Genomic DNA, 13,587 nt, shown 5'->3' on the forward strand with positions numbered 1-13,587 from the left:
GATGTCTAGTTTAACGCGGATGTTAAAAACCGATGTCAAAGCTACCGCGCATACCTATGTAGCGTAGGTACATGACGTAATGACGCCATGTAAACTTTTGCGCTACACATGCAACACAGCATTCTAGCCAACAACGTCTGCTGTGTGGATCGAGCAGTCAACAAGTCGAGCAGTCATTTCAAAGAGTAAGAAAATTTCAGCGAGACAACTCAAAGGCGAAATCCATTAAAGCCAAGATAATGGAATTAATTTCCCTTGACGATCAATCGTTCTCTGTCGTGGGTGATGTTGGCTTTCGCCGACTGGTCGAGCACCGGTACACACTACCAAGTGCGCTATTTTTCAGATGTTGCCCTACTGGAGTTACACAGTAATAGTGTCACTGCCATAAGCTTCACGACATACATACAATGGAACGTTGTTTGGGTCTTTGCGTGTCAAAAAAGATACAGTAGCACTGTCAAAGCTGTACAAAAAAGTCTGCAAACAAACAAACGCCGGCCACGAACGATGTGTTTACAATACCGCGTTGGTAATAAGCATCATTTGTTCCACCGCAACTTCTGGGGTAGCTAGCTTTAGCTTGGTACCTAGCTAGCACCAATACAACCAGCCTAAAAACAATGACCAGTAGAAACTGCAGTCCTTTTCATTATTCTTAGCAATGATTTAGGAATCCCTGTGAGTAAGTATTAGCTAGGTTGCCACTTGTTGTTCACCTATTGAAATGGAACTTCAGTTCATGAAAATAAATAGCTAGCCAGATACTTAACCCTGTTGCCCAAAGCTAACGTTATAAGCAGCCAGCTAGCTTCATCTGGCTAGTGAGGCTCGACCGGACCGGGTTATGTGTTGTGTAGTGTTATGTGTAGTGTTAAGGATGGCGCCGAAGAACATGGCTGACGTTTTACATTCTCCCAACCACTTGTGCTATTTTTATTTTTTTTGCGTTTTGTGTCACTTATTTTTTTACTTATTGTGTACATAATGTTGCTGCTACCGCCTCTTATGACCGAAAATAACTTCTGGACATCAGAAAAGCGATTACTCACCGCGGACTGGAAGAAATTCTTTCCTTTAATGAATCCGACGAGAAGGATATCCTGCTTTCACTGGAACAGGCCCAGATCCACGCCTTTTTCGTGAAGAAAGACGCCGGAAAAGGATTCGCAGATCGGGCATCCTTCAGAAAATCCAGAGGCGAGCGAGTAAACTCCCACTGCCTTCAATTCTTCTTGCTAATGTGCAATCATTGGACAATAAATTGGACAACCTACGATTAAGATTATTTTACCAATGGTAACATCTTATGTTTCACCGATACGTGGCTGAACAAAGATATGGACAATATAGAGCTAGCAGGATTTTCCATGCCCCGGCAGAACAGAGACGCTACCTCTGGTAAGGGGGTGGGGGTGTGTCTTTTTGTCAATAACAGTTGGTGCGCAATGTCTAATCTTAAAGACGTCTCGAGGTCTTGCTTGCCTGAGGCAGAGTACTTTATAATAAGCTGTAGACCGCACTATCTACCAAGAGAGTTCTCATGTGTATTATTCGTAGCCGTCTACTTACCACCACAAAACGAAGCTGGTACCATCGATCACCACATTCTTTTGGAGAGATTGGAAATCCAAATTGGTCTACACGGACCAGTTCTGGGCTGGTTTAGATCTTATCTGTCGGAAAGATATCAGTTTGTCTCTGTGGATGCTTTGTCCTCTGACAAATCAACTGTACATTTCGGTGTTCCTCAAGGTTCCGTTTTAGGACCACTATTATTTTCACTATATATTTACCTATTGGTGATATCATTCGGAAACATAATGTTAACTTTCACTGCTATGCGGACAATACACAGCTGTACATTTCGATGAAACATGGTGAAGTTCCAAAATTGCCCTCCCTGCAAAGCCGTTGTTTCAGACATAAGGAAGTGGATGGCAGCAATTTTTAAAACTTTAAAACTCGGACAAAACAGAGTTCTTAGTTCTTGGTCCCAAGAAACAAAAACATCTTCTGTTGGATCTGACAATTAATCTTGATGGTTGTACAGTCATCTCAAATAAAACTGTGAAGGACCTCGGCGTTACTCTGGACCCTGATCTCTCTTTTGACTAACATATCAAGACTGTTTCAAGGACATCTTCGCATCTTCGTAACATTGCAAAAATCTGAAACTTTCTGTCTAAAAATGGTGCAGAAAAATGTATCCATGCTTTTGTCACTTCTTTAATTTTTATTTTTTAAATTTTATCCCCTTTTTCTCCCCAATTTTTCGTGGTATCCAATCGCTAGTAATTACTATCTTGTCTCATCGCTACAACTCCCGTACGGGCTCGGGAGAGACGAAGGTCGAAAGCCATGCGTCCTCCGAAGCACAACCCAACCAAGCCGCACTGCTTCTTAACACAGCGCGCCTCCAACCCGGAAGCCAGCCGCACCAATGTGTCGGAGGAAACACCGTGCACCTGGCCCCCTCGGTTAGCGCGCACTGCGCCCGGCCCGCCACAGGAGTCGCTGGAGCGCGATGAGACAAGGTTATCCCTACCGGCCAAACCCTCCCTAACCCGGACGACGCTATGCCAATTGTGCGTCGCCCCACGGACCTCCCGGTCGCGGCCGGCTGCGACAGAGCCTGGGCGCGAACCCAGAGACTCTGGTGGCCTAGACCACTGCGCCACCCGGGAGGCCCCGCTTTTGTCACTTCTAGATTAGACTACTGCAATGCTCTACTCTCCGGCTACCTGCACTAAATAAACTTCAGTTAGTGCTAAACACGACTGCTAGTATCTTGACTAGAACATAAAAAATGTATCATATTACTCCAGTGCTAGCCTCTCTACACTGGCTTCCTGTTAAGGCTAGGGCTGATTTCAAGGTTTTACTGCTAACCTACAAAGCATTACATGGGCTTGCTCCTACCTATCTTTCCGATTTGGTCCTCCCATACATACCTACACGTACGCTACGGTCACAAGACACAGGCCTCCTTATTGTGCCTAGAATTTCTAAGCAAACAGCTGGAGGCAGGGCTTTCTCCTATAAAGCTCCATGTTTATGGAATGGTCTGCCTATCCAAGTGAGAGACGCAGACTCTGTCTCGACCTTTAAGTCTTTATTGAACACTCATCTCTTCAGTAGGTCCTATGATTGAGGGTAGTCTGGCCCAGGGGTGTCAAGGTGAACGGAAAGGCACTGGAGCGACGAACCGCCCTTGCTGTCTCTGCCTGGCCGATTCCCCTCTCTCCACTGGGATTATCTGCCTCTAACCCTATTACGGGGACTGAGTCACTGGCTTACTGGTGCTCTTCTATGCCGTCCCTAGGAGGGGTGCGTCACTTGAGTGGGTTCAGTCACTGATGTGATCTTCCTGTCCGGGTTGGCGCCCCACCTCGGGTTCGTGTCGTGGGGGAGATCTTCGTGGACTATACTCTGCCTCGTCTCACGGTAGTAAGTTGGTGGTTGAAGATATCCCTCTAGTGGTGTGGGGGTTGTGCTTTGGCAAAGTGGGTGGGGTTATATCCTGCCTGGTTGGCCCCGTCTGGAGGTATCGTTGGACGGTGGCAGTGTCTCCTGACCCTTCCTGTCTCAGCCTCCAGTAATTATGCCGCAATAGTTTGTGTCGGGGAGCTAGGTAATGGAACCCTGACCTGTTCACCGGACGTGCTACCTTGTCCCAGACCTGCTGTTTTCAACTCTCTCTCTCTCTACCGCACCTGCTGTCTCTAACTCTGAATGATCGGCTATGAAAAGCCAACTGACATTTACTTCTGGGTTGCTGACCTGTTGCACCCTCTGCAACCACTGTGACTATTATTATTTGACCCTGTTGGTCATCTATGAACGTTTGAACATCTTGGCCATGTAATGTTATAATCTCCTCCTGGCATAGCCAAAAGAGGACTGGCCAGCCCTCAGAGCCTGGTTCCTCTCTAGGTTATTTCCTAGGTTCCTAGGTTTTTCCTAGCCACCGTGCTTCTGGGTTTCTGTATAGCACTTTGTGACATTGGCTGATGTAAAAAGGGATTTATAAATACATTTGATTGATTGATTATCCCATAATTACAAAGCGAAAATGGGTTAAGATTTTTTTTGTAATTTATACAAAATAAAACAGAAATATTCCATAAGTATTCAGACCCTTTGCTATGTGACTCGAAATTGAGCTCAGGTGCATCCTGTTTCCATTGATCTTCCTTGAGATGGTTCTACAACATGATTGGACTCCACCGGTGGGAAAGTAAATTGATTGGGCATTATTATTTTACCTTTATTTAACTAGGCAAGTCAGTTAAGAACAAATTCTTATTTTCAATGATGGTCTAGGAACAGTGGGTTAACTGCCTTGTTCAGGGGAAGAACGAGAGATTTTTACCTTGTCAGCTCGGGGATTCGATTTTGCAACTTGTCGGTTACTAGTCCAACCACTAGGCTACCCTGCCGCCCCACATGATGATCTGGAAAGGCACACACCGGTCCACATAAGGTCCCACAGTTGACAGTGCATGTCAGAGCAAAAACCAAAACAATTCTGCAGCATTGAAGGTACCCAAGAACAGTGGCCTCCTTCATTCTTAAATGGAAGAAGTTTGGAACCACCAAGACTCTTCCTTGAACTGGCCGCCCAGCCAAACTGAGCAGTCGGGTGAGAAGGGCCTTGGTCAGGGAGGAGATCAAGAACCCAATGGTCATTCTGACAGAGCTCCAGAGTTCCTCTGTGGAGATGGGAGAACCTTCCAGAAGGACAACCATCTCTGTAGCACTCCACCAATCAGGCCTTTATGGTAGAGTGGCCAGATGGAAGCCACTCCTCAGTAAAAGGCACATGACAGCCCGCTTGGAGTTTGCCAAAAGGAACCTAAAGGACTCTCAGACCATGAGTAACAAGATTCTCTGGTCTGATGAAACCAAGATTGAACACTTTGGCCTCAATGCCAAGTCAATCAATCAATTTAATCACATTAGTTTATAAAGCCCTTCTTATATCAGCTGATGTCACAAAGTGCTGTACAGAAACCCAGCCTAAAACCCCAAACAGCAAGCAATGCAGGTGTCACGTCTAGAGGAAACCAAGCACTGCTAATCACATGGCCAAAACCATCTCTTGGGTGAAGCATGATGATGGTGGCAGCATCATACTGTGGGATGTTCTTCAGCGGCAGGGACTGGGAGACTAGTCAGGATCGAGGTACAGATGAACGGAGCAAAGTACAGAGATATCCTTGATGAAAACCTGCTCCAGAGCACTAAGGACCTCAGACTGGAGGATCACCTTCTAACAGGACAATGACGCTAACCACACAGCCAAGACATCGCAGGAGTGGCTTCGGGACAAGTCTCTGAATGTCCTTGAGTGGCACAGCCAGAGCCCGGACTTGAACCCGATCTAACATCTCTGGAGAGACCTGAAAATAGCTGTGCAGCAACGCTCCCCATCCAACCTGACAGAGCTTGAGAGGATCTGCAGAGAATAATGGGAGAAACTCCCCAAATACAGGTGTGCAAAGCTTGTAGCGTCATACCCAAGAAGACTCGAGGCTGTAATCGCTGCCAAAGGTGCTTCAACAAAGTACTGAGTAAAGGGTCTGAATACTTATGTAAATGTGATATTTATGTTTATAATAAATTAAAATTTTCTAAAAACTTGTTTTTGCCTTGTCATTATGGGGTATTGTGTGTAGATTGATGAGAAAAAAAACAATTCAATATATTTTTGAATACCTAACAAAATGTGGAAAAAGTCAAGGGGTGTGAATACTTTCCGAAGGCACTGTATATCCATAAAAACTATGCCAGTTGATTCATGATTTCGACTGGCTGGGAAACACTGCCTGCCTCATCCCGACAAGTTCATTACTACGGGACAGCTGGAGATCGAATTTGAATATTGAAACAATGTTGCAAATGTCAGAGAGACAGACAACAAGGTTTATACAAACATCCGCTGTTGAAAATGAAATGTTAGTCTAAAAGAAATGTGAGATAATAGACACCGATTGGAATGCGGTTTTAACCAATCAGCATTCAGAATTAGTGCCACCTGTCGTATAATGATTGATAAATGAATTGTACAGAACAAACTTGTGTAACAACCAGCAGGTAATGCAACAAATATAACATGAAACAAAAGTGGGTCAAAATATGCATTTCACCCCTCCCCCCTTGCAGAAATTTGAATAGATAGCCTATCTTCAGTTTATGTGACAAAACAGCAATGTATGATGTAGAGAATCATTGTACCATATAAACAGCTGTGAAATATATTTTCAATAACACAAAATATTGTATTTTCAGCTGTTTGAAGCTGGTGTAATAAAACGGAAGTAAAAGACACCAAAATGAAACTTAAGACCAGGAGATATATAAATAGGCAGATAGAACAAATCTACCACTTCAGACTTGGTTTCAATGAGAATGACAGATCTATAACTCACATGTGTGTGAATTTGGTCAAGCTATCCAAAAAATGACATGTTGTTGCTTCCAAATTCACATCCAAATTTGAGTTATCTTCTTATGGCTGCAGCCCGACACCGGTACACTTATGACAACATCCAGCTCAAGTGCAGGGCGCGAAATTCAAAAGATTTTTTTTTTTAAATATTTAACTTTCACACATTAACAAGTCCAAGACACCAGATGAAAGGTACACATCTTGTGAATCAAGCCAACATGTCCGATTTTTAAAATGTTTTACAGGGAAGACACAATATGTAAATCTATTAGCTAACCACGTTAGCAAAAGACACCACTTTTCTTACTCCATCAGTTTTTACTCCATCAGTAGCTATCACAAATTCGACCAAATAAAGATATAAATAGCCACTAACCAAGAAACAACTTCATCAGATGACAGTCTGATAACATATTTATTGTATAGCATATGTTTTGTTCGAAAAATTTGCATATTTCAGGTATAAATCATAGTTTACATTTCAGCTACAATCAGAAATTGCACCGAAAGCAGCCATAATATTTACAGACACCAACGTCAAATACCTAATTACTCATCATAAAACATTTCTGAAAAATACATAGTGTACAGCAATTGAAAGACAGGCATCTTGTGATTCCAGACAATATTTCCGATTTATTAAATGTTTTACAGCGAAAACAAAATGTAGCGTTATATTAGCGTAGCCACAATAGCCAGAAACACTTGGGCGCCCACGACCAGTTCACATGCACGACAGATATTAGAAATAGCATCATAAAATGTTTCTTACTTTTGGTGATCTTCCGTCAGAATGTTGGACAAGGTGTCCTTTGTCCAGAACAGTCGTTGTTTTGATCTGGAACGGCAAATATCCCTCTTCATTTAGCATGGGCACTTGCCAAGTGGCACGGATCACTCCAACGTCAACAAAGTCAGAGAACGGAACACGGCAAAACTCCCGAAAAAATTTCAATAATCTGATTAAACTATATTGAAAAAACATATGTTACGATGATATGGTCACATGTATCAAATAAAATCTAAGACGGAGATGTTAGTCGTCCATAACGAGAGCAAAACAGAAGGCAATTCCATGTCCTCTTTCGCGCGCTCCAGAAACAGGAAATGGACGGTCACGTCAAACAAAGAGCTTTAATTCCACCTCAGACCAAGATAAACACGAAATGTTTTCTCCCACTGCATCTTGACAACCAGGGGAAGGTGTATGAAGTGTATGTAGACTCTTACGTATCACGCCCATGTATAGGCATGAAGTTGAACAGAGCATCGATTTCTGACATTCCACTTCCTGGTCAGGAAGTGTGCTGCAGAATGACTTCTGTTTCACTCAGAGAAATAATTCAAACGGTTTTAGAAACTAGAGAGTGTTTTCTATCCAATAGTAATAATAATATGCATATTGTACGAGCAAGAATTGAGTACGAGGCCGTTTGAAATGGGCACGATTTAACTGGCTACTCAATACTGCCCCTTGCAGCCATAACAGGTTATAGAGTTAAAGTCATTCTCATTGAAAGCAAGTCTAAGAAGGGGTAGATCTGTTCTATTTTTGTACACCCGCTTCAAACAGCTGAAAATACAATATTTTTGGTTATTGACAATGTCTTTCACAGCGGTTAAGATGGTACAATAATTCTCTACACTTGTTTGTCACAACTATTAGAATTATTGCAACCATGAAATGGCGGAGCGATTTCGTCACATTGCACCTTTAAGGATTTGGCTTAATACATACCTGAAAGTCATGTAATGCAACAATGTTCTCATGTTTTAGTTCCTGGGGAAAATAAATGGGAAATGCAAGTTTACAGCTATTCAAATTGAAAGTCTTACGGTATACACTATCGAAAATAAAACTGGTTGCCTTACCTTGAGTATCTTGATCTCTTTTCCCAAAAGGGTCTGAGTTTTTGCCAAATTTTTCTTGTTTATGCATTTCACAGCCACCTCCCAGTCGTGTTTCTATAGACAAACAAAAATAATTATGAAAAATGATAATACACATTTCCCTAATGTTTTCTGGGTGCATGTAATACCGTTTAATGAATGCTTATCGGTGAAAGGCATGGAACATAAGGAAGTGGAAAGGTAGCCTACTATAAAGCCTTCTGCGTGCTTTGGTTCGGCTACTCCCTTAAAAGACCTTCGCTTGAAAAATGATAAAAAAGCAGCAATAGTACTGTTTGCCCATCTTGAGACACCATAGCCAGTATATACTTCCTCAAAATAGTCTGAATCAATCTAAGATAACTCAAGAAATCTGTCATTCATTTTGACGTTTTTTGCAGAGGAGCTCTTAGTCACGCAATTTTACATCTAAGATGTTTGGTGCAGTATATCTCTATATCTGAAAAAACGTGCATGAAAACTATTCGTCTCTCGTTGTATGACAAACAGTTCATTGAATAATCCCTAATGTTGACCAATCACCAACGAAGGGGCGTAGACTTCGGCTACAGACTTCGGTTTACCTCGGGAAAAAAATGTCTGCACGAACAGCCGAAAAAACCCTTGCTGAAGACCAAAACTACACAAAATGTCATTGGCGTCATAATATATGCACAAACTGTTCCGGATGAAAAGCAAAGCATGCAGACGCCTTAAGACATGGGCTGCGGTCCAAACACTTAAAGATACACCCTCGTCCATTTACCCTTGCCTTATGCCCTTAGGGGAATCCCCGTCGCCATCTTGGAGGGTGGTCCAAATGATTAGCCAAGCAAGGAAAGTTTGCAACGTAAGCCCCTCAGCCCTCGATTTTAGTCGGCTTTGCGAGTGTACAATTATGTTTACTTCAGGGCCTGAAACTCCCCATAATTCAATTTATGACTACTGCACATCCGCTAAGAAAAGTCAGCGAAAAGTTAAAAACAAAATCAATGGAGAAGTCAACATACAAGTGTAAGTAAAAACAAATGCAAATAAGTTAGAAATTTTGCTACTATGTAAAAAGTAAATATGTTTCTTGTTTGGTTATCTTTTGGAAATTGCAGAAAGAAAACATTTTTCTTCAGAAGTTCCAGCTAGGCAGGCTAATGTTAGTTAGCTAATTAATTTGCTAGCTATAATACAGTAGGCATATATTAATAATTACATATTTAATATAAGTAGACATGCACTCATAATTGACTGTAGCAAAGCACCCACAAGCTATTGGTGGCTGAAAACACAATCATCGCGGGATGAACGAGTGAAGAATTTCCGGCCAAAGGTGGTCCATTTAGAAATCATTCCCTCACCCCTTGCCCTGCAAGTGTATACTCGTCAGACGTCATGATACGTCATCAGAAGTGTCCCCTTAATTGAGGGTTGAGGGGATAGGATGTGTCTTAAACCTGTCTAGCGGAACCCCCCCCCACATTCCACTGAAAAGGCAGCGCGCGAAATTAAAAAAATATTTTTTTGAGATATTTAACTTTCACACATTAACACGTTCTTCCTGAGCGCTACAACAAGCACTGCAGCAGTAAGGAACGAGTAGGAAAGTGTATCTGTAGGCTTGCATTGTTGTTATTATTGTTAGCGGTTTGGGTATTTTTTAATATTGCGGAATATTTCACTTTCTCTGTTCATAGGAGTAACAACAAGAATTTGTGCATGAGGCAGAAATAATGCGGTGCGACTCGAGTTTCGCCATCAGCTGGAAGACAGTGTCCTTTTTTGGTCAGTGTCAGTGGAGCAAAGGAAGAGCGGAGGGATGTTGAGAGGCGGGCCCTCAGATGCAGGCACCATCAGCCCAGTCAAATTAAAATAAAAAGTACATTATTTAAATGTATTCTCACTTAGCTGTGCTTCACAAGTAATACAACAACGGATGTATATGTATATGTATGTATATGCAGGCACACCTGTTAATTGAAATGCATTCCAGGTGACTACCTCATGAAGCTGGTTGAGAGAATGCCAAGAATGTCCAAAGCTGTCATATGTGTTATTTCATAGTTTTGATGTCTTCACTATTATTCTATGTAGAAAATAGTAAAAAGAAAGAAAACCCCTTGAATGAGTAGGTTTGTCCAAACTTTTGACTGGTACTGTATATTATTAGTATATGTAAAGACAAGATTATATCAAGAACAGTCCGATGGGTGACAACATTAGCCTATAGCTTGTGAATAATTCCCAGATTGTGTGCAGTAAAGAAACGCATGCCTTTTTTGTGTGACTTTTCTAATCATAGTCGCACCCCTCATGTAGCCTAGCCCATAGCCCTTTAGAATAAAAGCATTACATGCATAAATTGCATTTGTGGTCACTTTTGAGAATGGTGTTTTCCAGCTAATGGAACATTTGCGCTTATAGCCTACTGCCATGTGAGCATTGCTGCATAATGTGAAGAAATACTCTAATAGTTTATCAACATTTTAAGCTAAATGTTCTGATCTGTCAGCCTCATTGCATCCCAATTTTTTTTTGATGCTAGTGGTTGAATTCATTTGGGATCTATCCCACAACTGTCACAGACTGTTTGGAATTTCTTTCTCACAGAATATAATAGCTAAACTTTTGTACTATGGGGGATAGTAGATTGACATAGGCTAGAGCTTTTGCTGTTCGTTAGGCCTACTCATCTTGTTGGCTGATGAAAATGAAATGTGGACAGTTCCTCATCTTCCAATATCTTCAATATGCGCCTCGTCCCTGATGTGTCTGTCTTTACTTGTAGCCTGTGAGAAAGAACCAATCACTTGACGGAGAGCCATTTGAGTGAGAGGAGCTTTGGAGCATGCAGCAGGGAGAAGGGAATTATCATTATTATGTTCAGCCCAAGGGCACAACGGCCACTGGCTGCAAAAGGTTTCTTTTAGGGGGCATTACGGCCACACAAAGGGGATGCAGCCGGGAAATTCGAGGCATTATCAAGTGTTTGTCAAGTTGTGAATGAGAGAATGATAAAGTTTTATGGAATGTAGGCCTACATTGAACACCACACATTGGCTGCTACTGTAGGCTGAATGACAGAACAGCTATTGCCATGTTAAAATTAATGCATTTTCTCCATTGTTTTTGATGGTAGGCCACTCTGGTAGGCCCACATTATGATGAAATAGCCACAGTAGTCTACATGGCCACTGTTAAAACTAACTTAAAGCAAGTACAGCCTCAGTGTTCACAGTAAATGCACACTGGAAGTTGCACAGAATTTTCACAACTTTGAAGTTTGGCTCAGCAGACCTGAAATTTGCTCAGTGCTGAAATTTTTGACGGAACATTGGTAACAACTTGGGCTGGGAATTGGCAGGGACCTGAAATTATGTATTGCGATTCGATGCTGTGATTTTATTCCGATTTGATGTTCTAAACATATTGCTCACCATATATCTGCTGTAGAGGGACAACAGAGCCATGAGAAAACACGTTTTTATAAGTCATGGAAATAAAAAAAATTGCCTCCCTATTAAAAACAAATACTGGTACAGGTGCAGCCAACTAGCGCTAAAATAATATGGCGATATTGTCCAAACGATACAATATCATCAAAAATAATATCCCAATATGTAACTGTATCCCCACCATCACTAGTAACAACATACAGTGGAATGAATAAGGTAGGCCTGACTTTCCATTTTCCCCGTGGACCAGAATTCTCCCTCCTCAGCATAAAGTGTGTTGTTGTTGGACAAACATGTCTCAACATGCCATTGTGATCAATGGTCAAGTTTGGACTTTTGAAATAAACAAAAGCCCCCCCCAACATAGAATTATAATAGGTTAGATGTTCGACCATCCCCATCACACCAACCAAAAATGTGAAAGACAAATATTGTAATTTAGGTTCATAATGCACTTGTAATAAATTATTACTCATATTTCATCTGCAAATGGCTGTTCATATTTTTCATCCTCAACCCAGATGATTGCATCTTTCAGCTGCCATGTCCAAATTAAGGACGTACGACAACATAAAAATGATAACAATGCAGACGCAAATATTGGATAATAGCAAAATTTTCACTATCTAGATTTTCACAATAACATTGACACATCGGTCCCTCACCTCTATATTCCTGCCTTTGAACACCACCGCAAATGCACCGTGTCCTATCAAGTCCTTCCTGCTGAACTCGAATTTCCCCACGGTCTCCATCGCTCCAGAACCTCTGGGTTTTATTTTGAAGTAAAATTACAAGCGTTGCACGGTCGCATATCTTCTCTCTCGGAAGTCCCTTTCTCCTCCGTGAAGTCGGGGCAGCAGGAAAGTTCACCCCGTCTTTCAATTGCCATGAACTGCCTCCTTAAGAAAGAACGACTTTCCTCGCTCATGTTTAGGTAACGAATGGAAAGGAGTCAGCCTCCTTTTAACAATATACGAGTCCCATGTTTTTTTTGTTTTGGTAGCTAGCTAGCTAACACAACTGACGCAGTGTTTACAAAGACACAATGCCCCAATGTAAGCTAGCTAGGTACTAGCAAAACATATCCACCTTAAAAACAGAAGGCAAGCCTGGGTGTTTTTGTTGGTATACAGAGGATATCGTTGGCTCCGTTGCAACCCGTTCAATAATGTGTTTTAATTTGTTCCAACGCAAGTCCATAACATTTATGCAAGCGTAATATTTTCAATGGTCAATTGAGAAGCTAATAGTTCCCCCCCAGAGGAATCCTCGTATCGATTATGGTCTACAACAAGGTTGCTCTCCAAGTCCCGCAATTTTGCGCACGCGCACAAAGCTACAGCTGTATTTTCTTTTACGTCAAACTAGGGTGGTGTCATATCAAGTGTGCTGTTGTTTTTGTTGGCCCACCTTTCTGCGTGCAACCACCTAGACTAGACCTATTACCTGGAAAGCAAAGTAAAGAACAGTAACCTAAGCTACAATTGGCTGACATCAACAGAAATTGCCTGCTATATTTGATAGCAGAACTGATGTAGTGTGTTATTATGGCCCAAGCACAAATTGTATGGAATCTTTTATAGCCTATACACATTTTTGGTGAAGTGAAATAACATGATGTGTGTTTGTATGATGTTCTCATAAGAACAGGTATGGGCTGAGTCAATCATTAACTGTCTTTAGTTGAAACCAAGTTTACATCTCTACTGGCACCATGTGTTATAAATCAGTGTTGCATGAAGGTCATGCAAGTGGCAGACCAGACACAACACAAAAAAATTCATTTAGCAGACA

The 13,587-nt window shown here is 41.8% G+C and overlaps 1 protein-coding gene across 1 annotated transcript in view; it reads right to left on the minus strand.

The window, feature by feature from the left end:
• LOC120021252 (serine/threonine-protein kinase ULK1-like) overlaps positions 1-13,092 on the minus strand; it is a 49,553-nt gene extending 36,461 nt beyond the window's left edge. Inside the window, exons 1-3 of the mRNA XM_038964922.1 lie at positions 12,456-13,092; positions 8,327-8,419; positions 8,193-8,234 (exon numbers count right to left, since the gene is read on the minus strand). Coding sequence (XP_038820850.1) covers positions 8,193-8,234; positions 8,327-8,419; positions 12,456-12,545 — 225 coding nt within the window. The 5' untranslated portion in view covers positions 12,546-13,092. The remainder of the gene's footprint in view (positions 1-8,192; positions 8,235-8,326; positions 8,420-12,455) is intronic.
• Between the last annotated feature and the right edge of the window lie 495 nt (positions 13,093-13,587).

Source organism: Salvelinus namaycush, chromosome 26 (genome assembly GCF_016432855.1).
Source record: "Salvelinus namaycush isolate Seneca chromosome 26, SaNama_1.0, whole genome shotgun sequence".
Taxonomy (NCBI): Eukaryota; Metazoa; Chordata; class Actinopteri; order Salmoniformes; family Salmonidae; genus Salvelinus; species Salvelinus namaycush.